This window comes from Ranitomeya imitator, chromosome 7 (assembly GCF_032444005.1).
Source record: "Ranitomeya imitator isolate aRanImi1 chromosome 7, aRanImi1.pri, whole genome shotgun sequence".
In the NCBI taxonomy this organism is placed as follows: Eukaryota; Metazoa; Chordata; class Amphibia; order Anura; family Dendrobatidae; genus Ranitomeya; species Ranitomeya imitator.
In genome coordinates this window covers 18,993,077-19,020,387 of record NC_091288.1, presented here as the reverse complement: position 1 = coordinate 19,020,387, position 27,311 = coordinate 18,993,077, and the positions used below count along the sequence as shown (strand labels likewise).

Sequence of the window (27,311 nt, the reverse complement as noted above, 5' to 3'; positions counted from 1 at the left end):
TGACGACAAACTGAGATCTAAAATAAAAGCTCTAACGGCGCTCGCGCTGAGTTGAACTGAGTTCATTGGCTGTGAACTCCGAGAACCTTTCTGACGGCACCGTGATTGTGTGAACTTTCTGACGCTTGCGGTGATGTCAGTCAGGTCATAGGAGTTTATCACCGTGAGCCGCAGAGGATCACTAGCACACGCTGCTCAGTGTCTCTGCTGGATGGCAGGCTGTATAATCGCTTCATGCAACAATGCAGCCTGCCACCTAGATGTATCAGAGCTAGATCCGTCGCTGGACAATTGGATTATGATCTTCTCGTCGGAGAGGTATTAGGTTGCTTTATTATTTTTTTTTGTTACAAGAGACATTGGCTTCACTGGAATGGGCGATAAGGTAAGTATGGTTTAATTTAGATTCATTAAAGGAGTCTGTGTCATTCTTTTAATTAAAGGACTTTATTCTAGGTGTGTGTGTGTTTTTTTTATACAATATCACTATGGGGTTAGTAATGGGGGCGTCTTATAAACTCCTCTCCATTACTAACCTCTGGGCTTGATGTCAGCTGATAATACAAAGGTGACATCAACCCCCCAACTATCACCCCACTTATCACCTCTACAGGGCTAGTGGGAAGAGCAAGGCTAAGTGCCAGAATTGGCACATCTAATAGATGCACCTTTTCTGGGGCGGCTGAGAGCTGATGTTTTTATTTTGGGGTGAGGCCACTATCGATATTAATTAATTATAGGGGGACCCTACGTCATTTTTGGGGAGGGAGGTCCCCCATTTTAATTACCAGGAATGGCTAAGTATACAGCTGTGACCTGATATTAACCCTTTAACCCATTGAGCTTGTTTTGCGTTTTCATTTTTCGCTCCCCTCTTTCTCATAGCCATAACTTTTTTATTTTTCTGTCAATATGGCAATGTGAGGGCTTGTTTTTTGCGGTACGAGTTGTATTTTTGAACAACACCATTGGTTTTTCCCATGTACTGGAAAACGGGGGGAAAAATTGCAAGTGCTGTGAAATTGCAAAAAAAGTGCAATCCCACACTGGTTTTTTGTTTGGCTTTTTTGCTAGGTTCACTAAATGCTAAAACTGGCCTGCCATTGTGATTCTCCATGTCATTGCGAGTTCATAGACACCAAACATGTATATTTTCTTTTTTATCTAAGTGGTGAAAAAAAATCCAAACTTTGCTAAACAAAAAAAAAAATTGTGCCATTTTCCGATACCCTTTTTCATGATCTGGGGTCGGGTGAGGGCTTATTTTTTGCCAGCCAAGCTTACATTTTTAAGGATACCATTTCTGGTGCAAATACATTCTTTTGGTCGCCCGTTATTGCATTTTAATGCAATGTCGCGGCGACCAAAATAACATAATTCTGGTGTTTTTACTTTATCGCTACGCAGTTTAGCGATCAGGTTAATCCTTTTTTTATTGTTAGATTGGGTGATTCTGAACGCGGTGATACCAAATGTATAGGTTTGGGATTTTTTAATTGTTTTTTTTATTTTTTTAATATATTTAAAACTTTTCTTTTTACTTTTGGCATCCTTCAATAGCCTCCATGGGGAGCTAGAAGCTGCCACAACTTGATCAGCTCTGCTACATAGAGGCGATGCTCAGATCGCCTCTATGTAGCTGAATTGCAGACTTGCCATGAGCGCCAACCACTGGGTGGCACTCACAGCAATCCGGCATCAACAACCATAGAGGTCTCAAGGAGACATCTGGTTGTCATGCCAATGCACCGATGACCCCCGATCATGTGACGGGGTCACCGGTGCGCGCATTTCCAGCCGCATGGCCGGAAGCGCTTGTTAAATGCAGCTGTCAGTTTGACAGTGGCATTTAACTAGTTAATAGGTGCGGGTAGATCGCGATTCCACCTGCGCCTATTGCGGGCACATGTCAGCTGTACAAAGCAACTGACATGTCCCGCCTTTGAGGTGGGCTCACCGCCGGAGCCCACATCAAAGCGGGGGATACTGCCATTGGTGTAATAGTACATCCGATGGCAGTATGGGGTTAATAGCCTGGGAAGCTCCATGGGTATTACCCCCTTCCCAGGCTATAAACATCTGCCCCCAGCCATCGGCTTTCCCTCTGCAGGTTATGAAAATTATGCTGGAGCCCAAGCCATTTTTTTCTGAAAAATAATCACTTATTAATTAAATACATATACAGTAAGCTGCACAAGCAGTGCACTAATTATATATATGACTGACATCTTTCTATTCTATGTGTATATACTGTATGCAATCTATTCTATTCTAATCTGTCACGCTATGATTTACTGTACGTGGTAGATGAGTTGCTGGCTATTCATCAATCGATCAATCTATCTAATCTATCTATATATTATGGTAGAGCCATAACTCCTTCACGGGTTTATTATCTACATGCGGCATAAACCACGAAGAGGCAAAAATAAACGCTGCCCTTAGGGCAAAACAGGCAAGCAAAATATACTGGTGTATCACAGTCCATACGTCTGTGGGGATTTGCCCGCTCAGGAGAAATCAGCATACAAAGGTTCAGCTTCCTTGTCAGGACACAAAGCACTGGAGCTCCACTCTTCAGCCCTACTGAACACTGAATGCCTCAGAATACCCCCTATTTAAATCCCAGACCATAACCTGGGGAGGAGATTAGGTGGGCAACCTCCCACCCGCTCTAGCTCCATGGTTGTCCACTAAAACCCCCTTCAAATGGCCGATTAACCCCTATCAACACAGTGTTCTGGAGCAAAACTTCTGTGTTTCAAATCACTGAAGCTAATATTCTCAGTGATTCGTATCTCTCCTCCAACACTCTTCCAGTGACTTTGTCACATATCCCCTCCCCTTTGCCAAAAGCCAGGGGTTTTGGCACCTTTTCTCACTAAGCAGGGAAATCTGGACAGGGCATCTGCGTTACCATGTAGTTTCCCTGGCCTATGCTCCACGTGGAAGGTTAAATCCTGGAGCGCCAGAAACCACCCAGTCACCCGGGCATTCTTCCGGTTCCATCTCAGGGGCGCAAGGTCTGACAATAACTTAAACTTCTGGCCTCACAGGTCGGTCATCAAGTCAATCGCCCATTTGATGGCCAAGCACTCTTTTTCCACAATGGCATAGATTTTCTCATAGGCAGAGAGTTTTCTGCTTATGTATAGGATGGGATGTTTCTCCCCGCTTACTTCCTTGGACGACACAGCCCCCAACCCGACTTCTGAGGCGTCCGTCTGGACTATGAACTCCGTAGTGAAGTTCAGTGCAACCAAGACCGGCTGTTTGCATAGGGCAAGCTTCAACTCCTGGAACACCATCTCCGCTTTAGAGCACCATTTCATTTGGCCATTGACGTCTTTGTGCCCTTAAGAAGATCAGTCAGGGGGCAGCTATCGTGGAGAATTTTGGGATAAATTGCCGATAGTATCCTACTATTCCCAGAAATGCCCTATTCAGCTTTTTGAAGACCAGTTGAGGCCAATTTTGGATTGCCCACTAGTCCGCATTTTAGCGCAGTGAGATTCCCAGACTAATGCCTGTTGATCACACATGTGCCAGTTCGTGCATTGTGGAAGTCAAATTATTGTAATTTTTAGCTCACTGAGTAGTTTTTTGCAAAGTTGGCAGATAATGAGTTGGGTCATCCTTTGCAGTCTTAAAAAAGACCCAAGCTAAGCATCCCTTGCCGCTCCAGCTAACTGCAGACCTTGCGACTGCTGCTGGCCACAGCCAGAGTTGTGGCTGAGGATGCAGTGCTTGTAGCCATTACATCACTCCACTCCATTTCTGTGTGGCAAACTGCAACATAACCTCCTCGTCTTCCTCTTTCTCTACCTCCTCTGCTGAGCTACTCAGCTGCATGCCTCTGGGTTCACACCAAGTTAGATCTACAAACTCATAGTCATCCTCTCTGTTCTTCCACTCCTTGCCCTGGGGTCACCCTCCTCCTCTTTCTGACCTGAGAAAACAGTACAGTCCACGTGCGCCTCAGGTATCTGAGTATCATCAGGATTACCTCCACCCCCGGGGGTTAACATCTGGTGATGAGGATCTGGATTCTGCTTGGACCCTACTTCATCTGGCCCTGTGTCCAACTGAAAAAGAATTGGGGGTATTGGTGCAGATGAATTCCTCCTCTTGACTCTGTGAATATTTGGAGCAAACCTCTGATGCCCATAGAATAGAATGTGTGAACAGCTCTGCAGACTCTCCCATCTGTCGTTCTCCACAGTTAGCTTTGTGGTTGGAGAATTGTGACACGGGAGGAAATAAGAGTAATTTGGGTGCCACCTCTGTGTATTGTACTGTGTGTGAGGCCACTTGATGCAGCACTTGCCATCCACTGGAGCACGTGCTCTTTCTGGCCCTCATCTACAAGACGTACCACTGTGCGGCTGCCAAAAAAGAGTCAAGAAGGTCATCCAGTAACAGAAGTTGTCAGTGGTCTTTGGACACTAACATTACCACCTAACCCACGTACACCTTGAACACCAAACCTATTTCCCCTTCCACCACGACCTCGCTTGTTCCCACTCATGTTGGATGTACCCCTCCGCTCTTTTTAACCAGCTGTTTCACAACCATAGGCCCAGACTTGTCAGTCACCTGTCACTAATTAAACAATCAGTGTTTATTTGCTGAGATAGTGTGTCTAGACCACACTATTATCCGAAAGAATTCAGACTCAAAAAATGTAGGCTAGTGTCTGGACTACACAATTAGCACAAACGACTTAGAATCAGAAGTGTTGCAAGACATTTTTGGGGGGCAGAACCTGAATCTGAATTCTGGTGTATTTTTCTCCCATCTATTTGGGTTTTTGGTCCCACTTGGTGTAAATAATAATAATGATCAGCCTTTCTGTAGCAGGATTGCAATACCATGTATGAACAGCAGATGTCACCAGTGTGCCATGCTATCATTTTGGTGCAGATTTTCGGTTTATTTTCTAAGACCCTGTTCACATCTGACCACATCAGATGATCCGTGACATCTGCAGGCAACACAAGCTGTGCTAATTTCGTCAATAAAATGCCAGATTCCATGACGGAAACAAGGTGGACCCCATTTTAGTCAATGGGGTCTGTCTTCTAAGGCTGATGTCACAAGATGAGTGAATGTCCCCAAATTTTAATTTAGCAGATATTCTCAAGTTGAAATAGAAATTGATTGGCATCACGTTCCCAGATTGCAGATAACAAAAAAAAGCCATTTATTATGTTCCGTGGTCTTCTGACCCCAAGTATAATGAATGGTTAGAAAGGTATTATGAAATATCGTAATCACCTCGCCCCTCTCCTGTCCCTGCTGATCCTCCATTGGCCTCCTGAGGCTCCAGTCCTCTCTTCACCCTCTAGGTCTCGATGCCCCACGTAGCGGCATGTGGCGATGCATGAGATGGCGTCATGGTGGACAGGTGAGGCCGGGATGATGAGTTATTATTTTTCAGCAGTTTCCCATGGGACTTTTTGTGCTTCTCCAATCACTTTTCAAAAGCGTCTAGAAAGGTAGTCGGGTCATAAGTTGTCAGAAGTTTTATAGCGCAAATCTGTGCCAGATCATAGCGCGGATTTTATTTTCTTGCGCGGACTGGCACCAAATTTACTGGGGATCACAGTCGTGTTTAGCGTAATCTGGCTACAACTGGGATATGAAACGCCAGCACGAGTCAATATCTGCATCATAGTCTGAAACTTAAAAAGTTTGCAGCAGTTTTGGGGGTAAAAAAAAGTAAAAATCTGCCTCAAACAGTTACACAATGTACATAAAAAACAGCTTTCCATGCAACATGAGACTCTGCATATATTTGCTGCATCTTTACGAGCAATGAATGGAACGTCGGAACTTTCCCCGTCAGTCTTGTTAGATGTGATGGAGGCGCCAATTCCTAAACGTATCTGCCACATAGTCTCCAGGAAAGCTCCGGGTATATTCATTCGATGCAGCAACATCACAGTTTTTGCAGAGGTAAAACTGCTGCTCTCATTGCCGCAATTTTAGGATAAAATAATTGCAGCAAAAATTGAACATTGGATAAAGCATAAAGATTTATTGTGGCGTCGCTCACTTTCATATTGCTGCCCTTTTCATTCATATAGGATCGGTGGATCGCGCACATCCATCTCGTGCACTTCTATAAGATTTCTGACGATAGCGGAGCCGTGCCATCAGGCAGAGACAAAGACTGGAGGGTCCTGTTCTGGAGATGGGGGTCAGTTCCAGAGTTGGGATCCACATTAGTGATGAGCGAGTATACTCGTTGCTCGAGTTTTTCCGAGCACGCTCGGGTGGTCTCCGAGTATTCATGACTGTTGGGAAATTTAGTTTTCCTTGCCCCAGCTGCATGATTTATGGCTACCAGTCAGCTTGATTACATGTGGGGATTCCCTAGCAACCAGGCAACCCCCACATTTAATCAGGCTGGCTAGTAGCCGTAAATCATGCAGCTGCAACAAAAACTAAATCTCCGAGCAGTCATAAATACTCGGAGACCACCCAAGCGTGCTCGGGAAAACCCAAACAACGAGTATACTCGCTCATCACTAATCCACATCTATCACACATATATGACATTTCTTTTAATTGCCTTTTAATGTCTTAATAGGTCTTTATCGGGGGCAGTGTTTGCATTTTTTTCTTCTATAAACCTAGAGTGAAATGATAAAATCCAGGCTGCCAGCATCCACCACTAGAGGGAGCTCACTGCATGCTGTTGTACACTGATTATACAGCTCCCTCTAGTGGAGACTGCAGGTAGCAACAATGTTATCATTTTGCTCTTGTGCCTATGCAGGGAGTCTAGAGCTTTGGAAAAAATCTTTTCCGCAATTTAATTCCCCAAATATTGGATCTATTTTGAGTATAAGGCCACATTCACGCATTCAGTGTTTGGTCAGTATTTTCATCAGTATTTGTAAGCTGAAACCAGGAGTGAGTGATAAATACAGAAGTGGTGACGAGTTTCTATTATACTTTTCCTCTGATTGTTCCACTCCTGGTTTGGGCTACAAATACTGATGTCAAATACTGACCGTGTGAACGCGGCCTTTGGTTAGTTTTTCTTCTGACACGGTTATGGACGTCTGTCTGTATTACAATGTTGGTGTAGGTAGACCCGCTCTTGGTTTGCTTCCATCCGTCCATTGGAGACTGCGAGAAGTGTTTGCGTGACAAAGAGAAGGGAGATCAGCCCAGAGAAGGTTTAGGAGAGCAGCATGTCCGCTGGCTGCTACCCCAATCCCATCACCATCACCCAACTTTCCTGATCTTCCTCACCCTGCTATTCCTTCCTGGTATGTCCGCTGGCTGCTATTACTGGTTTTTTTTCCCGGCATGTTTTCTCATTTTAATTCCTTGATGCCAACACACAGTTGGCTTTACCTTTCCATTTGGATCTATTTCCTCCTGCATTTTCCCTTCTGACTTCTAATTAATCCCCTCCTGTGTATGTGACCGGTCTCCCTGCTGCCCCTTCCTCCTGATCACACCTGAACTATTTCCTGAGCTCTTAGCTTGTTATAAATTCAGAGACACAGGTCTGTCTGGACCGTGGTCTGTCTCTAAAAGGATGTCTTTAAAATGATAGCAGCAGAAATGAGCCAGAAGTGAACAGAAGGTAAGACAAACCACTGTTAATAAATGTACTAAATTTCATTCCCTTTCTGCCACACCTATTCTTATCATGCTGACATACGCTCTAACAGTTTTGGCTCCTTTACTCCTCACTCTCCTTCGCTATCCTCAAACCCCAGCACCGTCTAACCAAGTAATAATCTCTCCTTCCCTCCTGCCTCCCCACCTGTCCTCCTCTGCTGACCTGCTCCTCAACCTCAGATCTCTCCTCATAAAACACAAAACAAGCCGCCCACTCTCCCTCTCCCACCTGCTCTGTCTCTCTCTGCTTCTCCTCACTGCTGGCGACATATCTCCCAACCCTGGGCCCCCACAGCTCATACCTCCTATTACTACCCCTTCCTATCGCTCCCAACCCAATATAAACACCCGAAATCTTGCCCACCTCAAATCCGTGCCCATGACGCCCACCCCCCTGCACCCTCTCTCTGGATCACTATGGAATGCCAGCTCCATCTGCAATAAACTCCACGTGATTCACGACCTCTGTACCTCTCGTAATCTTTTCTTTCTGGGCATCACCGAAACATGGCTGACACCCTCTGACACAGCCTCCCCGGCTGCACTATGTTACGGAGTCCTCCACTTCACCAACACTCCTCTCCCTGGCAACAAACATGGTGGAGGAGTGAGCCTTCTCCTTTCTTCCAACTGCACCTTTAACCCAATCCCACCTCTACCCTCGCTTATCCTCCCCTCTTTTAAAGTCCACTCTGTCCGCATCTACTCCCCCTACAACCTCCAAATGGCCATCATATACCGACCTCCGGGCCTGACCACTGCCTTTATTGACCAATTTTCCACCTGACTCCTTCACTTTCTGTCTGCTGACATTCCCACCATCATCATGGGTGACTTCAACATCCCCATTGACACCCACCAGTCAGCAGCCTCCAAACTCCTGTCCCTTACTTCATCCTTTGGACTTACTTAGTGGTCCTCCGCAGCCACCCACACAGACTGACACACACTAGACCTGGTCTTCACTCGTTTATGCTCCTTATCTAACTTCACAACCTCCCCTCTCCCTCTATCTGACCACCATCTACGCACATTCTCCTCCCTGTCCTCCTCACTTGTCGCCCATGTCCAGCACCATGCGCACCCACGCAGGAACCTCGCACACCTAGACACCACTCCCTGACTCTATCCTGCCACTGGCATCCATATCCTCACTCCACGACACAGACACTGCCACTGCTCTCTACAATGCCACTCTTGCATTGTCGCCCCTGTCATGCATAGAGTGCGACGAACCAGTAGACAACTCTGGCACAATAACATCACTAAAAGCTTCGGCAAGAATCCAGAACTGCAGAACGGCGTTGGAAGAAATCACATTCACAGGATGATTTCACTGCACTCAAACAAGCAAATATGCATAAATAGGGTGCACTCCTATGACAATGATAATGCAGGGTGCAAAACCTAATCTGTGAGGGCTTCCCCTGACGAAGCTGCAGTCGCAGCGATACACATGGGGCTCTCGCCTCACCCCTCTTCTCTGGTCTCCTATGGGTGCCTTCAGCCCGCCGCGACTCCCAGTAGTTGGCGCTGTACCTTTTACCTTTGGTATATTTCTTGATCTCGCTCAACTCTGTGGGTTTGTGGACCTTTCATTACAATTGGTATTATACCCTCTACTCTTACATCTTATTGCATGGGTTTCTCTGCTTTATTGATCCCATGTATCACTTTTTTACATTGTTCCTTCATTGGACCAAGTCAGTATAGATCTCTTAATATCTTTTGGGGTCTATGCCTACATTTAAGGTCCACATTGCGGCATTAATATTTGGGCTTAGGGTGACTTACATGCGTTAGTATTTGAGCATGCTCAGAGTGTACTGTAACCTGCCATATAGTTGTATTTAAGGTAGGGGGCCTCATATCTTTGCATCTGGTTTGTCTTTACATTGCACTATATTCGTTCTTTATGGGGTTATCACAATATTTATACATGTCTACAGCATGTTGTGTGCCACTATTTAGTCCCATTTGTATTATTGTGCTCTTTTCAGTATGCCACTATTATATTTGGGTTATTAGGTATATGAGCTAGAGACGTTTTGTATCTGTATAACCAACTGTATTATCCGAATTGATTTGTATTTGTAATTTATGTTTTGGTTATGTCATACTATGCATGATTACTATAGGGGTGACGGCTATTGGTCCTATATTTAGGCCCTTTTAAATGGTTTTATTGTGTGTCTGTCTTTTTTGAGGTATAATAAAAGTTTTTCTGTTTTTCTTACTATTTATGGGTGTGCATATCATTATTAGTCTAGTCTTTTTTCCTTTTGTTGTACCTGCACTCAAACAAGCAACACTCGCATTCAAATCAGCTCTCACCTCTGCTAAACAGGCCTACTTCACAACCCTTGTATCTTCCTTATCCCACAACCCCAAACAGTTGTTCAACACTTTAAACTCCCTCCTCCGCCCACCACTGCCCCCTCCGAGTTCCCTAATCGTTGCCGAGGACTTTGCCACACACTTCAAAAATAAGATAGACCAAACAAGGCAAGTCTTCATTATTCAACCACCACAACCCCTTTGTATGAGAGACCAATGCCCAAACCCCATATCTTCATTCTCCAAAATCTCTGAAGGGGAGCTTGCTCATCTTCTCTCACACCTCACCACTTGTGCACTTGACCCCATCCCATCCCACCTCCTTCCCAACCTCACCACCACACTAAGGCTACTTTCACACTAGCGTCAGTATTCGGCCCGTCGCATTGCGTCGGGCCGAGATTCCGACGCTAGCGTTGTTAGCGCTGCACAAAGGGTGCAGCGGATGAATTCTCCGGCGCATCCGCTGCCCCATTGTGAGGTGCGGGGAGGTGGGGGCGGAGTTCCGGCCGCTCATGCGCGGTCGGAAAAAGCGGTCCGTCTGGAGCAAAAAAGTTACATTTAACGTTTTTTGCTCCCGGCGGTCCGCCACAACACGACGGTTGCGACGTGTGTCAATACGTCGCAATGCGTCGCTAATGTTACTCTATGGGGCAAAAACGCATCCTGCAAACAACTTTGCAGGATGCGTTTTTTCCCCTAAACGACGCATTGCGACGTATTAAAAAAAAAACGCCAGTGTGAAAGTAGCCTAATCCCATCCCTAACCCATCTCTTCAACCTTTCACTAACTTCTGGTACCTTCCCCTCTGCTTTCAAACATGCCACAATCACATCTATCCTCAAAAAGCCATCTCTTGACCCAAGCGCTATGCCCAGCTATCACCCCATATCTTTGCTCCCATTTGCCTCCAAACTCCTTCAGAAGCATGTCCACGCTGAACTTTCCTCTCACTTTGCATCTAACTCTCTCTTCGACAACCTACAATCTGGCTCCCGTCCCCACCATTGCACTGAGACTGCCCTGACCAAAATTACTAACGACTTACTTACAGCCAAAGCTAACAGACAATTCTCTATACTCCTCCTTCTAGACCTGTCCTCTGCATTCGACAAAGTTGACCACTGCCTCCTACTACAGATCCTCTCTTCCTTTGGGGTCAAAGACCTCGCCCTATCTTGGATCTCCTCATACCTTGCCAACCGCACATTTAGCGTCTCCCACTCCCACACTACCTCTTCATCTCGCCCCCTCTCTGTTGGAGTCCCTCAAGGCTCTGTCCTAGGACCCTTACTCTTCTCAATCTATACACTCGGCCTGGGACAATTCATAAGGTCCTATGGCTTTCAGTACCATCTATATGCCGATGACACTCAGATCTACCTCTCTGGCCCAGATGTCACCTCTCTGCTCTCCAGAATCCCAGAGTGTCTATCGGCCATATTCTCCTTCTTCTCCTCTCGCCTCCTCAAGCTCAATGTGGACAAATCTGAACTCATTATCTTTCCTCCATCTTGCATATCTTCCCTACCTGATCTATCTATAAAAATAAATGAAAATCACACTTTTCCCTGTCCACAGAATCCGCTGCCTCGGAGTAACCCTTGACTCTGCCCTGTCCTTCAAACCGCACATCCAAGCTCTCGCCATCTCCTGTCGCCTCCAGCTCAAAAATATTTCCAGAATCCATCCTTTCCTCAACCCTCACTCTACAAAAATGCTCGTGCATGTCCTAATCATCTCCCGCCTCGACTACTGCAACATCCTCCTCTGTGGCCTACCTTCTAACACTCTCGCATCCAGTCCATCCTTAACTCTGCTGCCCGACTAATTAATCTCTCTCCTCGTTACACTCCTGCTTCACCTCTTTGCAAATCCCTTCACTGGCTCCCAATTTCCCAGCGTATCCAGTTTAAATTACTAACAATGACCTACAAAGCCATCCATAACCTTTCTCCTCCGTATATTTCCAAACTAATCTCTCAATATCTTCCCTCATGTAATCTCCGGTCCTCCCAAGACCTCCTCCTCTCCTCCACGCTTATTCACTCCTCACCCAATCGCCTCCAGGACTTCTCCCGAATATCCGCCCATCCTCTGGAATTCTGTGCCCCAACACATCCGGTTATGCACTACTTTTGGATCCTTCAAAAGAAACCTGAAAACCCATCTCTTCAAGGAAGCTTACAACCTGTAAAGACCACACGGCCACCTCAACACCATCGGAGCTACTGCAACCCCCCCCCGACCTACTGTCTCCTTCCCCATAATCCTGTAGAATGTAAGCCCGCGGGGGCAGGGTCCTCGCCCCTCTCTACCAGTCTGTCATTGTTAGTTTTCTTTATTGTAAGTGATATTTGTATTTTGATGTAACCCCTTCTCATGTACAGCACCATGGAATTAATGGTGCTATATAAATAATAATAATAATAAATAATAATCCATCCTTTTATCAGAATGATGCCTACACCTCTCCGTCTCCGTTTCGTACCTTTGTGATGCGGCATGACATCTCTACAATACCCCGGCTTCTCCTTGGCCGAGTCCATTAAGATTCTCGGTCAGGCTCTGATCTCCCTCGGGTTTGCTCAGCGCGATCTGTACACATTTCATGTCCCAATTCTCCAGACTCCTGACAGCCGACATAAGTCTTCTGTAGATCCGGGGCTTTCAATCTCACTTGTTTGGTAAAACTGCTCGAGGGAAGCGATTGAGTGAGTGCTCGGTCACATGAGCGAATTTCCAGCCTGAATTAACAACTCCTTGGAGCCAAATGTTCCTTGTCGGAGCCGCTCCTGTAGCTTTATATTGTAGTAGTTGTGTAGTTTGTGCACATATTTAGCTCCGTACATTCACCGGATTACACAGTGGTTATACAGCTTCACCATACCAGACTGTTAAATTGAAAGGGATATTCCCATCTCCAGGATCCTCTCCCAATATGTAGGAGGTGTAACAATAATAAAATTAGTAAATATCTCCAATTAAAAATGTAGTATAGTTCTTCTGATTAACTGTGTCTCTTTCCTCATGTACAGGCATTGTAGGACCTTAGGTATCAGTGGTTACAACCACTAGTAACTAGCTGTCACTATATCAGTGGTTGTAACCATGGATTCCTAAGGTCCTGCAAATGCCTGCACATGAGGAAAAAGACACAGTGAATCAGAAGAACTATACTACAGTTCTAATTTGAGGTATTTGCTATTATTATTATTATTACACCTACTACATATTGGGATAGGAATACCCCTTTAAAGGGAACCAGTCAGCAGGATTTTACATATGGAGGTAGTGGTATGACTGTATGGGTGCTTGCTCGCCAATAAAAATTATACCTTATTTGTAAAGATTTCATACTGTAGTCATGAGAAATGCAGCATAGAAATCATATGCAAATCATGCTGGGAGTGCACTAGGGCGTGTCTATGCATCTAGTAAAGGCAGGGGACTACGCCCCCAATGCGCTTCCAGCCTGATTTGCATATGATTTCTTATGAGTGGCACATAGGATCTGTAACAAAAAATATTATTTTTCTTGGGAGCCATACCGCTACAATCATACGTAAAAACGTGCTGATGGGTTCAATCATAAAACTTTCCCATTCTTCTGGAATTTGCTCCACTTTTGGTCATCATGAATGCGGTGTGTGAATGGGAGCGGCTGACTGTAGCTGAGCCAGCCCCCTTCTTTTTCTGTGCAGAGAAAAGGGCTGGTGGAGCTATTGACATGAGTCAGTCAGCCCCTTCACACGCAGTTTGATGACGTTAAATTTAAAAAAAAAAAAATCTATGAACACTATTTTGGTTTTATATGCTTTTTTTCATTAACATAGGTTCCAAATCTCTAATTTCTTATATCTTAAAAGGAGAGGAGAATGTTTTTTTTTTTTCTTTAATTCAGCGTTCCAAATCCGTATTATACACGCTGGCTTCTCAAGTCACCACCAGGGGGAGCTGGAGAGTCAGCTGCATACTGATTACACATAGACTTTCATAATAAATCTGTATGCAGTGAGCTCCCTCTAGTGGCGACTGCAACATTTGGTTTCAAAAACTCTGAGCTCGGACCAACATACCGATATATTAAGAAATTAAAAAGTATTGAATTTTGGACCATGGACAAGGCAGATGGACAATCACACTTTAATTTACGGGGCCTCCAATAATTTGCTCAGCAGTTAGGCTTCCATGAGGGAACATGAAAATACGATGCAATGTGTGCCTTTGGGCTGTCCATGGATTCCAGTAGACCTCTCTACTCAGGATCCCAAAATGTCCAAATTGGACTTCTACTAAACTTTTTCAAGAGCTCTTTTTGTACATAGAAGTCCTGTAACGGTTTATATTGGAGACGCTCCGTGACAAGCAGTCATGGCCAATTTACTTACGAGAACCCATCAATCAGGGGTGTAAGTACAATTGGTGCAGAGGTTGGCATCGCACCTGGGCCCTGGAGCCCCAAAAAGTACTTTTGGTCTATTTGAAAAGACCAACACTTAACAACTTGCAATAATTAGGGGCCCATTGGAACTTTTACATTGGGGCCCATGAGATTCAAGTTGCACCACTGCCATCGACCAGTTGTAACACAAGGTTTGGCCAGTTACGATGGCCATCTATACAACGTTTATGGCAATGCCACTCTATGTAGCGTCCTTATTGCAGAACGTCCACCAAGACGGACCCTCCCACACTTGAGAACACATCCCATGAGGTCTTGCTCAAGGCTGAAACTCACGATATAAGACGGCGGAACGATCCGCAGAAGGTTTCTGACTGACGTTTATTTGCAATAATTACAGAACCCGTCACGAGTCTTTCGCTGAAGGCTTCACTGGTGGAGGCGGACGGATGATAGATTTGTACATAAATACAAAATTCGGGTTATAAATATATCACAAAATCCCATGTAGAAAAAACAGTTTTGCAGGTGTTAAAATGTGAGATCAGGTATATACAATATATACAACTGCATATAATACTGGGGAGGGACGAGAGGCGATGCCGGCCTTCACGTGACGGACAGATGGCGGCACGGCCAGGAGCTGAGAAACGATTGTGTGCCGGCTGTATGTCGATACCTTCCAGCTGCAAAACTACAACTCCCAGCATGCACCGACAGCTGCGGACCTAAGTGTCAAAAACACAAAATAAATTTGGCGCCCGCCATGTGCTCCTGATGTGTCTCCGTATTCACTGCAAGAGCCTCTTGATTTTCTCCGGAGAACCGTGTGAATATAACTTGCAAAGAAAGGAGGATCTGCAAACTCCATCTGAACCATGAGACCCCGGATCGGCGCCGCACCTTGAAGTTTAACACCCAAGTAACTTGCAGGGGAAAGCTGCGGACTGCGGTAAGAAGGACTCGAATCCGGCAGATTGGCGGCCATTCCTACCGGGTGACCCTCCATCTTGGCTCATTCCCCGACCCCCTTGTATAATGTCCACGTGCCCTTATAGGTATATGAACAGGTCAAGAGACGACCCCGTTAATTTTTTATGGACAGACAGCAATATTGGAGCCGATGACTATAGACGTTCAAGTGTTGGTCTAAAAAGGTCTAATTCGGTCGTCCAAATGGCATCTTGCAGAGACCAAAACGCATAAAAACAAATCCTGCATTTTTACAAGATCCATCACGATCCACAGAGGCAAATTTTTCACGACTCAGTTGGGTTATCCATCCCGCATCCTCCATATTGTCTCCAGTCCTACACATTTTAGATTTCACCCAGAATAATTGCAACAACAAAAATTTTCCCGTTATATTTTTTTTTAGTTTTGTTTGTTTAGAATCCTTGGGAAATTTTTTACTTTTTATATTTTTTTTCAGAATTCTTGGGATGACAGTTAAGGCAGCTGAATATTCCATGTTGTAGACGTGATTTACATGTCGAAATCTCCGTCGTAGGCCAAGGTCAGGGGCTTTTGCGGAGGAAATACGGTCTTCGGTTTCGACGGTTTTCTGCTGCAAGTTGGAAAACAGGAAACAACAAAACGTTATATAAACTATCTACAGGGAAAATACCAGAAATAAAAAAAACGTAGGAAGAACTTTCCTCCAGAAATAGTGCCACACTGGTCTACAGGTTGTGTGCGGTATTGCAGCTCAGGACTATTCACTTCAATGGAGCGGAGTTGTGATACAGCCCATAGACAGATGTGGCGCTGTTTTTGGAGAAAATGGACTTTTCAAATAAATTCAATCTGTAATTTCCATGGCCGAAATCTGCCCAGAAATTTTCCGAAGCACGTGACCGAGGGTTATGGGAACACCATTGACATGCATGGGAGGCAGATTGTCATTGGATGTCACAAAATCTTAAGAAAAGAAAGAAATACATACCAGACTAAGTAAGAAATGATGATGAGGAAAACCAAGATGAGGAAGCTCCCAACACCTACGACGTAGACCCAGAGACTCACTCGTCCGTCTGCAAACGAGATAGGAAATACGTCAACACCAATGGAGACAGCGCCAAACCTGATGGTGCCTAAAATCGGGTTTTCTGTGTTCTCTCCGCACTGCCTTAATGGACAGGACCTCTGGTTGGGATCTGCAGTGTGACGAAACCCGGGGATGTTAACGGGACCAGAAGCTTCTTGCAGGCGCGCGTCGTGGGATCCTGATCTCTCCATTTAGTAGCATCATTGTGACAATCGCTTACTTTTCTACAGCCTTCAACTGCATGGGAATGTGTCATCAGGAAATGATCTATTGTTTAATGGAAACTAAACTTTTATTTTTTTTTTAATAACTTTGGTCCACCATGGAAAGTTATGAAACTTGCAAATCACTTTATTAAGGGATTTTGTTTTCATCCTTGTAGAATACAAAAATACATGTAAATAGCTTGTAAAAACCTGGACTTTTCCCCGGTCTATTTCTCTGCCTTCATCTACCTTGATATCAGAACGTACTCATTTGGAGCACAGATGATGGCAGTGATGGGTCAGCACCGGTGTTACTAACTCCGGGGGTAAGCTGCTGCTGCAGGAGATTGTTCACTGAGCGGAGGAGACCGGCGCTGACCCATCACTGCCATCAGCTGCACTCCAAATTTTTTTCTTTACAGAAATTGGGACAAATTCCCTAATAAAGTGATTTGCAAAGTTTCAGAACTTTCCACGCTGGACAAAATTGTTTAAAAACAAAAAGGATAGGAAAGTTTAGTTACTGTTTAAATCTGTATTTTTAAACATTTTGTTTTTCATATAAAATAAATAAATACATAAAGAAGGCTAAGCAGCTGCAACTTCTCTCTAGTCTGATTAGTTACACCTTCCCTACGTGCAGACAATAGTTCTTCCTATGTCGGGTCCTCCTGTGTGGAGAGCCCAGGATCTGACCCGGCTCCATTTCCACTAGATGCCGGCTGTGCTACACTGCCAGTATCTGCTTGGAACAGCAGCAGAGTTGCTGATATTTAACCATTTCAACACCGCTGTCAATCACTGCAATCACTGAGAGCCACATTAAATTGATGATTGCCGGTGCGCACGTGCACAATGGTCGCCAACGCCGCCCATCACGATTGCTACCAGGTGCCTGCTGAAAGCCCCCATGACGGTCATACAGTTGTACTGCAGTACATAGAACAAGCAATGAAACGATCGCAGGGTCAAGTTCCGGAGCTAAAAATGTAAACCTGTGTCCATAGGGTTGTATTAGCCATGGTTTCTTTTTCGGTTTTTCACAATGGGACCTAAGTAGGCGCCATACACTTTTTATCCTCGTACTTGCCCTGGTCAAACAGCTGAATCGACCAGTTGAATATCTCCGGGAGTTTGGAGTTGATGGGTTTACTCTTGGGAATAAACGTTTTCACATCGGCCTTCTTGGACTCGATGCCCGGGACCTTCAAGCAGTAGTCGAGGACGCCGCTCGATCTCATGATCTGCGTGTATCCGCTCTCGCAGCCGCAAACTCCGCTCTGTGGAATCGGAAAGAAAAAAAAAAAGATCTAAACACCGCCATATCCGATGGAAACCTATCAAAGCCTTCTGCGGTGTCGTGCACTCCGGCCGCCTGCGGAGGAGACATTTTTGTAGGTTTAGTGCAATGAACGGTGAATGCAGCTCGAGCAGAAACATAAAGGAGGATTATTGATTTGTGTGCGCGGTTGATCAATATGGATGATAGACCACAGACGGCTCTTCTGGTTTAGGGCTATTGATGCTACGGTTTCATGTGATGGCCTCTCCATGTCATGAATGTAAAGAGAAGCTTCGCACGATTAAACTGCAGATATCAATGTATAAAAGGAAATGTATATATACACATGGCACATTAAAGGGGTCACCGGGGGCTACTCAGGAGTGCACAACCCCCATCCATGTATCCAATCCATATACAGTGGCATGTAAACGTTTGGCCACCCCTGGTCAGAATTACTGCTATTGTGAACAGTTAAGCAAGTTGAAGATGAAATAGACTCTAAAAGGCCTGAAATTAAAGATGACACATTACCTTTATATTTTAGGCAAAGAAAAGTATATATTTATTCATTTATTATATTTAAAAAATTACAAAATTGAAAATGGGCCGCTGCAAATTTGGGCACCCTTGGGGATTTGTGTGCTCAGATAACTTAGACCTTAATTAGCCTGTTAGGTTTATGACTTGTTCACCATCATCCTTAGGAAAGGCCGGGTGATGCAAATTTACCAGCTTTGTAAAAACCCAGCCTCCTCTAAACCTTGTGCTAAAAAACAGCAGCCATGGATTCTTCTAAACAGCTGCCGACACTCTGAAAATGAAAATGGTGGAGACCGACAAAGCAGGAGAAGGCTATAACAAGATCGCAAAGCCTTTTCAAGTTGCCCTTTCCTCATTTCAAAATGTATTTAAGAAATGGCAGTTACCAGGAACAGTGGAGGTCAAGATACGGTCTGGAAGAACAAGCAAAATTTCAGTGAGAGCTGCTCTTAATATTGCTAGAGAGGCAAATCAGAACCCCGCCTGACTGCAAAAGACCTTCAGAAAGATTTAGCAGACTGTGGAGTTGTGGCACATTGTTCTACTGTTCAGAGACACCTGCACAATTATGGCCTTCATGGACGAGTCATAAGAAGAAAACCTCTCCTGTGTCCTCACCTTACAATGGCCCTCACGGTCTCCTGATCTGATCATCATTGAAAATCTGTGGCTAGACCACAAAATAGCAGAAGATGCAAGACGCCCCAGGAATTTCACAGAACTGGAAGAATTTTACAAGGAAGTATGGATAAAAAGCCCTCAAACAAGAATTGAAAGACTCTTGGCTGACTACAAAAAGCGTTTACAAGCTGAGATAATAACAAAAGGGGGTGTTCCTAGGTACAACCATGCAGGGTGCCCAAACTTCTCCATCAGTCCATTTTACTTTTTGTAATTTAAAAAATATAAAAGATTGGGGGTTTTTTGGCCTAAAATACAAAGGAAATGTGTCATCTTTAACTTTAGGCCTTTTAGAGATCATTTCATCTTGCATCTCTGTTTACAATAACAGTAATTTTGACCAGGGGTGCCACAACTTTTACATGGCACTGTAACATGCTCAGCATTATCTGTGCTTTCTTACAAGTAATGTAAACAGAACAAATACTACAGACAAGAAAAACATGTGATGTAAGTACCGGACAAAAGGGATATTACTAGAGCAAGACATACAAACCTCACATCTAGCCTATATTACTGACAGGGACAAACAGATTTTTATACAGTGGGAATGTCCCTCCCAGTAATATAGGCTGGAAGTGAGGTCTCTGTGTCTCTCCCAGTAATAAGGGCTGGATGTGAGGTCTGTGTGTCTCTCCCAGTAATAAGGGCTGGATTTGAGGTCTGTGTGTCTCTCCCAGTAATAAGGGCTGGAAGTGAGGTCTCTGTGTGTGTCTCCCAGTAATAAGGGCTAGATGTGAGGTCTGTGTGTCTCTCTCGGTAATATAGGCTGGATGTGAGATCTGTGTGTCTCTCCCGGTAATATAGGCTGGATGTGAGATCTGTGTGTCTCTCCCGGTAATATAGGCTGGATGTGAGATCTGTGTGTCTCTCCCAGTAATATAGGCTGGATGTGATATCTGTGTGTCTCTCCCAGAAATATAGTCTGGATGTGAGGTCTTTGTGTCTCTCCCAGTAATATAGGCTGGATGTGAGGTCTGTGTGTCTTTCCCAGTAATATAGGCTGGATGTAAGGTTTGTGTGTCTCTCCCAGTAACATAGGCTGGATGTGAGGTCTGTGTGTCTCTCCCAGTAATATAGGCTGGATGTGAGGGTTGTGTGTCTCTCCCAGTAACATAGGCTGGATGTGAGGTCTGTGTCTCTCCCAGTAATATACGCTGGAGGTGAGGTCTGTGTCTCTCCCAGTAATATATGCTGGATGTGAGGTCTGGTTGTCTCTCCCAGTAATATAGGCTGGATGTGAGGTCTGGTTGTCTCTCCCAGTAATATAGGCTGGATGTGAGGTCTGTGTCTCTCCCAGTAATATAGGTTGGATGTGAGGTCTGTGTGTCTCTCCCAGTAATATAGGCTGGATGTGAGGTCTGTGTCTCTCCCAGTAATATAGGTTGGATGTGAGGTCTGTGTCTCTCCCAGTAATATAGGCTGGATGTGAGACCATCAATGTTAAAGTCCCAGACAACCCCTTTAAGTGAATGGGATGGGAAGTAAGTTGCAGTATGGCCACTACACATTGCACAGAGTGGTGCTATTCTTGTTCCATATACTGTTTGTTTTCAGCTTCCATGGGACCTTCAAATTGCTGTTTGGAGGGTGTGCTGGTTCTCGGACCTCCTCCAATCTCGTATTGATCGCGCCACTCATATACTGTATATTCTGTGTGTCCGGTGCTGCAGTTCAGGCAACTTTTGAAGTTGCAGCTAAACATTTGTATATCCCTTTAATGAAAGTTTCTATTGCAAACCATTGCTGGAAATCTACATTGAGGATGACAAGCCTCCCCTTTTAGAAGAGGGAAAGTAATTGATGCTGCTGACATAATGATTCATTGTGCCCTGCAGACTGCACTGACCTGTGCCCACAATGCGCCCTGGAAGGACTGGTCACTTAGCGCCAGTCACTATTCTATCAGTACCGGACTATTATTTCTTCTCCCAGCCCGCGTAGGGTAGAGGTAGTCAGCCTGGGACTCTGGGTCATCTCAGTGCTGAAAAGAACTCGAATTTATCACATCATTGCTCTATTGAACAACACGGAAAGACTTTTCATAACGGTCTTGTGCCAATTTTTAATTATTTCACATTGTTTTCTCCATTTATGTCCATAGCTGCTAAGAATATCTGGAAAGAGACAAAAGTCTGCCACCAAATCACATTGGCAAAATGGTGAAAGGTTGTATCTGGCCCGGCAGCTCAGCCCCATAGGAGTGAATGGAGCTGCGCTGCAATACTACGCACCAACCACAGTCAGGTGTGGCGCTGTTTCTGAAAAGAACCTGCCATGGATTTCTAATCTTGGACAATCCTTTTAAGTGAAAGGAGCTGCAATACCAGGTGCAGTCCATGGTGGCGCTGTTTCTGAAAAAAAAAATAGTACTGAACTTATTGATTACTTTATATTTAGTGAGCGCCCCCTAGTGGTATCAGAAAGTGTTATCACTGAATTCATGGCTACTGATCAGTTCATGCCGGTATAGGCATTCCTTCTCCTCTATGCTTAATACTGCAGCTTTTCTTTTATCAGGTCGGTTTCTATGTATAAGAACGAGATCATCACTGGAGGCCAGGACATTTCCGGTCAGTTTCTCTTATCTAAATGATTGGTGTGAGTTAAAAAATACAACTTTGAACCATTTTGGCTTTATGGGCTCTTTGTTTCCTTGTTTGTACCTCGCCGGCTGTAGAATGATTTCATTAAGAAACGGTCAGTGAGCTCGTTCTGACGGGGAGTTTGTTGCTCTTTTATCTTTCTTTTTCAGAGTTATCTGATTTATGACCACAAAGTACTTGGAGGTGGACTGTGGTCATAAATCAGAGTTCAGAGAAATTAAAGATAATATAGGTGCAAACTCCTTGTTAGAACGAGCTCGCTGATGGATCCTTTGTTGACTCGTTTTTTTTGCAGCCAACAATGTACAGCGAAAAAAACAAAAAGCCCGTAAAAGGCAAATGATGCCAAATTGTTAATAAAACCCATTTGCAAAAATAATTTTTGCATTTGGGTTTCATAAAAAAAAATGGTCCCCGCAGACGTTGGGAACTAAAAACCATCTGACGCCCACTGACTAATTGGCAAATGATCCTCAATAAGGCTGGTTTCACATTTGCGTTTTTTGCTGCTGCGTTTTAGCGCAAAAAAACGCATGCGGTTTTTTTTTTCTATACTTAACATTAAAAACGCATGCTTTTTTTGCATGCATTTTGCCGCGTTTTGACGACACATGCGTCGTTTCTATGCTTGCGTTTTGTTGCGGAAATGCAACATGTAGTAATTTCTAGAGGCGTTTTTTGCGGCAAAAAAGCATGCGTTTTTTGCGGCAAAAAAACGTATTGCTGTCTATGTAAACGCATGCGTTTTTAAGCACATGCGTTTGCTTGCGTTTTTAAATGCGTGCGTTTCAATAGAAAAACACAAGAATACACACTGATAAGCCACCCCCCAACCCTAACCCTAAAGGGATCCTAACCCTAACCCTAAAGGGATCCTAACCCTAACCCTAAAGGGATCCTAACCCTAACCCTAGGAATCCTAACCCTAGGGATCCTAACCCTAGGGATCCTAACCCTAACCCTAGGGATCCTAACCCTAACCCTAGGAATCCTAACCCTAGGGATCCTAACCCTAACCCTAGGGATCCTAACCCTAACCCTAGGAATCCTAACCCTAGGGATCCTAACCCTAACCCTAGGGATCCTAACCCTAACCCTAGGAATCCTAACCCTAGGGATCCTAACCCTAACCCTAACCCTAGGAATCCTAACCCTAGGGATCCTAACCCTAGGGATCCTAACCCTAACCCTAGGGATCCTAACCCTAACCATAGGAATCCTAACCCTAACCCTAGGGATCCTAACCCTAACCCTAAAGGGATCCTAACCCTAACCCTAGGAATCCTAACCCTAAAGGGATCCTAACCCTAACCCTAGGGATCCTAACCCTAACCCTAGGAATCCTAACCCTAGGGATCCTAACCCTAACCCTAGGGATCCTAACCCTAACCCTAGGAATCCTAACCCTAGGGATCCTAACCCTAACCCTAACCCTAGGAATCCTAACCCTAGGGATCCTAACCCTAGGGATCCTAACCCTAACCCTAGGGATCCTAACCCTAACCATAGGAATCCTAACCCTAACCCTAGGGATCCTAACCCTAACCCTAAAGGGATCCTAACCCTAACCCTAGGAATCCTAACCCTAAAGGGATCCTAACCCTAACCCTAGGGATCCTAACCCTAACCCTAAAGGGATCCTAACCCTAACCCTAGGAATCCTAACCCTAAAGGGATCCTAACCCTAACCCTAGGGATCCTAACCCTAACCCTAGGAATCCTAACCCTAACCCTAGGAATCCTAACCCTAAAGGGATCCTAACCCTAACCCTAGGGATCCTAACCCTAGGGATCCTAACCCTAACCCTAGGAATCCTAACCCTAGGGATCCTAACCCTAACCCTAGGGATCCTAACCCTAACCCTAGGAATCCTAACCCTAGGGATCCTAACCCTAACCCTAGGGATCCTAACCCTAACCCTAGGAATCCTAACCCTAGGGATCCTAACCCTAACCCTAGGGATCCTAACCCTAACCCTAGGAATCCTAACCCTAGGGATCCTAACCCTAACCCTAGGGATCCTAACCCTAAACCTAGGAATCCTAACCCTAGGGATCCTAACCTTAACCCTAGGAATCCTAACCCTAGGGATCCTAACCCTAACCCTAGGGATCCTAACCCTAACCCTAGGGATCCTAACCCTAACCCTAGGAATCCTAACCCTAAAGGGATCCTAACCCTAACCCTAGGAATCCTAACCCTAACCCTAGGAATCCTAACCCTAACCCTAGGGATCCTAACCCTAACCCTAGGAATCCTAACCCTAGGGATCCTAACCCTAACCCTAGGGATCCTAACCCTAAACCTAGGAATCCTAACCCTAGGGATCCTAACCTTAACCCTAGGAATCCTAACCCTAGGGATCCTAACCCTAACCCTAGGAATCCTAACCCTAACCCTAGGGATCCTAACCCTAGCTATTTCTGTTTATAGTGGGTTTTCTAGTTGATTTTGATGATTGGCAGCTGTCACACACTTCTCATCATGCGTTTCAAAAACGCAAACGCAGGAAAAAACGCATGTAAACGCGTCAAAATGCTGCATTTTTTTTACCACATGCAAAAACGCTGCGTTTGCACGCGTTTACATGCGTTTTTTTCACCACCTGCGTTTGCGTTTAATACGCTGCGTTTTTAAACGCAAATGTGAAACTAGCCTAAGCTGGAACCAAGTGTGCTCAGAGCAATGTCCATGTTACCATTACCCCAAACCACCACTAGGAGGCAGAGTTTCCCTTCAGACACTAAGTAGGTTACCTGCATACAATAGGAAAATGGTTTTTTGCAGGGTGGGTCGCAGTGTCGAACAGCTGCCGGCCGGGAGTTCGGAGCGCAGCCTCCTGCAAGGAGAAAAACATCAATACCTGATATTATTTAAGCCACTTTCTTCACCCTCCTCCCACCTCCACATCAGCCTTCTGCAAAATGTTCTGCGCTCCGGCTGAGTTTTTGTTCCTTTTGTGCCGGTGAGGAGTTTTGCTGATCCTGAGTGGCAGCGGCACAGATCGATGCTACAAATATCCTATTATAGTGTTCATTATACAGCACAGTATTCTGCGGCACCGCAAGATGGTAGCGGGGGAGGGGTGAGCACACACCCAATAGGGGAGACACGAAAATTCACAATATTCTCCAAAGTCTGCGACATTGTATCAATTCCAAAGCTCATGTGGGAACAAGGCGGCGGGTAAAACATGCAACCCCTATGTCTTAGCAGATGCACTTTACTGCTATACGCTCTGCTGCATTGCATTGTGGGAAATGTAAGGTGCATCTTTAAGCAAAAAATGTTATATGTCCCATAATGCAATGCATCAGAGCATGGTGCGTTATAGTTAGAGGGAATCTGCTGTCACCAGGTATAATCTGAAATCTGGAGTAAAAGTATAGGGGCAGCTACCCTGATTCCAGGGATGTGTCACTTTTTAGGCTGTGTGCTGTAGTTTCAATACAATCAGTGTTTTATCAATAGGAGATTATCACTGCAGGACTAGGTGTCAGGTGCCAGGCAGTCCAGCTAATCTGTGTAACCACGCCCCCCCACTACTGATTGGCAGTGTATACAGGAAGCTGCCAATCAGAGGTGTGGGCGGGGTTATACACAGCTCAGCATTCTAAGCACTGCTAGAACAGTAGAGAAAACAGGGATTCTATCAAAACTGCACCAAGCAGCCCAGTAAGTAACACATCGCTGGAATCAGAGTTTCGGACCCTACATCGTCCGGCTCTCAGATTCCATAGGCTAAGCTTGCTGACAGATGCCCTTTAAGAGAGTAAGTTGAAAGGATGTGATCTTTCAGCAGCAAAAGCTGCATGTTAACAGATCTATATTAACACATTATGCTTTGCTGCATTGCATTGTGGGAGATGCACCCTTTACATATCCAACTGTAACACATTAGGCTCTGCTGCATTGCATTGTGGGGAATCTGGCTTTTTTTTTGCTATGAGATGCATCATGCACCACTTACATCTCAACCTGAGCACAGAACTTCTCTTGTTAAAATCTTCATTGTAAAATAAATAAATAAATCAATCTTCATTGTGGGTTGCTACCACTAGGGGCCGCTCTGTATTCTACCTGGTCCTATTGGAACGCCATGCATTGTGCCCCCTAGTGGCGGGAAGGCAGCAGCGCTACATTGAGCAAATGACCTTGACTTGTCATCACATCTCTGGTTATAGCAGGGATCAAAATATTATCAGCCCTTGGATTTAGGAAGACGGCAGCAATATGGGAGTCCTATACAGGGTTTACAGGTTAATCCCCGCCACCGCTGGCCCGGCTCTCATTCTGGATCCGCTCATTTCTTCAGGGTCGTAATTAAAGCTTATTTATCATAAATCGCGCATAAGTAAACCTGTCGTTTTTGGCTACTGCCCACTTAATGGATGCAATAAATAAGTCACGGAAAAGAGCGCAGAGGTAACGCTCAAAAGGCAGGATTATGTCACCAAAATGAGTCATTTTCATGGGTATGGTTTTACATGGGACTGCCGGTTAAGAAAGTTTTCAGAAAATAATCAGTCAGAATCCCTATATAATCCTGGGGTCGCCCTTGATGCTCAGATCGGTAACTTCTTGCAGATCCGCCCCCTCGCCATTAGGACGTCCGGTATTCTCAGAATCGGATTCATTTTGTATCATTTAGCTCTGGGTCATTCTGGTCGTGTTATATGAATTCTACCACACTTAGTTGTATTTTATAGGGTGATGTTATGTTCTTTGCCCGCATGAATAATGAGTTAAATGGATATTTTTAAGTTTGGGGGATAGGGAATAAGATTCCGATTGCTGGGGATCGGCTGCCCACCAGTCCATGTATTAACCTCACCAGGTCGGTGTATTAGGAGCCAACAGGGTGAGATTACAGTGCCATTATTTCCTAGGGCGGCGCATGCACAGTATGGTCCTGATGTAGAAGGCGGCCAGACAGTGTCTGGAGTGATCTGCATAGCTAGCCAGACACTGACCGCCTGGCAAGAGTGAAGAAGATGGTGACATTGGAGATCAGGCTCTTCCTGCGCATGCGCCGCCCTGGGAAATGACGGACGCATGCGCTCTTGGTGACCTGTCAATCACTGAGGAGAGGCGGCAGGCGCGGAGAGGCAGCAGAGCTGTAAGTTCAGTGCCCGCCATTTCGCACTTGTGATTCGTTCATTTGCATAATTCAACAGTTTAAACCCAAATTTCTAAAATCGTTTAATCGTATTTTTAAGGTTGTAGGTTGAAATAAGTTTTTTGAGGCTTTAAATGCGCAATATGAACATATTATGGGGGTGCTGATGGCGCAGTTCTGGGGATCTGTGACAGCTTGGCTCTGTTATGCTAGAGATGTTACAGTTATGGGGTTATCTTGCTGCCCAGCTCTTTTTCGGGGCAACCTCTGCTTGGCCGACAGCCGTTATGGTGGGAGTGTGGCCGCCGGGTCACTTTCATCGTTGCAGGGGCACTGGGGTGAGTTTGCATTTTTTATGGTGATGTAATCAGCAGTGGAAATACAGAAATGTTGCAATTTACAAATCTAAAAAAAAAAAAAATCTGATTTATCCAGGTAT

The 27,311-nt window shown here is 45.0% G+C and overlaps 2 protein-coding genes across 3 annotated transcripts in view; both read right to left on the bottom strand.

Annotated features, from left to right (window-relative positions):
- The window catches only part of HNMT (histamine N-methyltransferase), a 37,929-nt gene extending 25,223 nt beyond the window's left edge, over positions 1–12,706 (bottom strand). Inside the window, exon 1 of the mRNA XM_069732876.1 lies at positions 12,474–12,706. The gene's annotated coding sequence lies outside the window, so the exon portion shown is untranslated. The remainder of the gene's footprint in view (positions 1–12,473) is intronic.
- A 2,043-nt stretch (positions 12,707–14,749) lies between these two features.
- The window catches only part of THSD7B (thrombospondin type 1 domain containing 7B), a 452,200-nt gene continuing 439,638 nt past the window's right edge, over positions 14,750–27,311 (bottom strand). The window contains exons 25-28 of one of the 2 annotated variants that reach the window (XM_069732875.1): positions 24,510–24,592; positions 17,731–17,920; positions 16,333–16,420; positions 14,750–15,954 (exon numbers count right to left, since the gene is read on the bottom strand). In XM_069732875.1, coding sequence (XP_069588976.1) covers positions 15,873–15,954; positions 16,333–16,420; positions 17,731–17,920; positions 24,510–24,592 — 443 coding nt within the window. In that variant the 3' untranslated portion in view covers positions 14,750–15,872. Of the gene's footprint in view, positions 15,955–16,332; positions 16,421–17,726; positions 17,921–24,509; positions 24,593–27,311 lie in introns of both variants that reach the window. The other variant, XM_069732874.1, reaches the window with a different exon arrangement.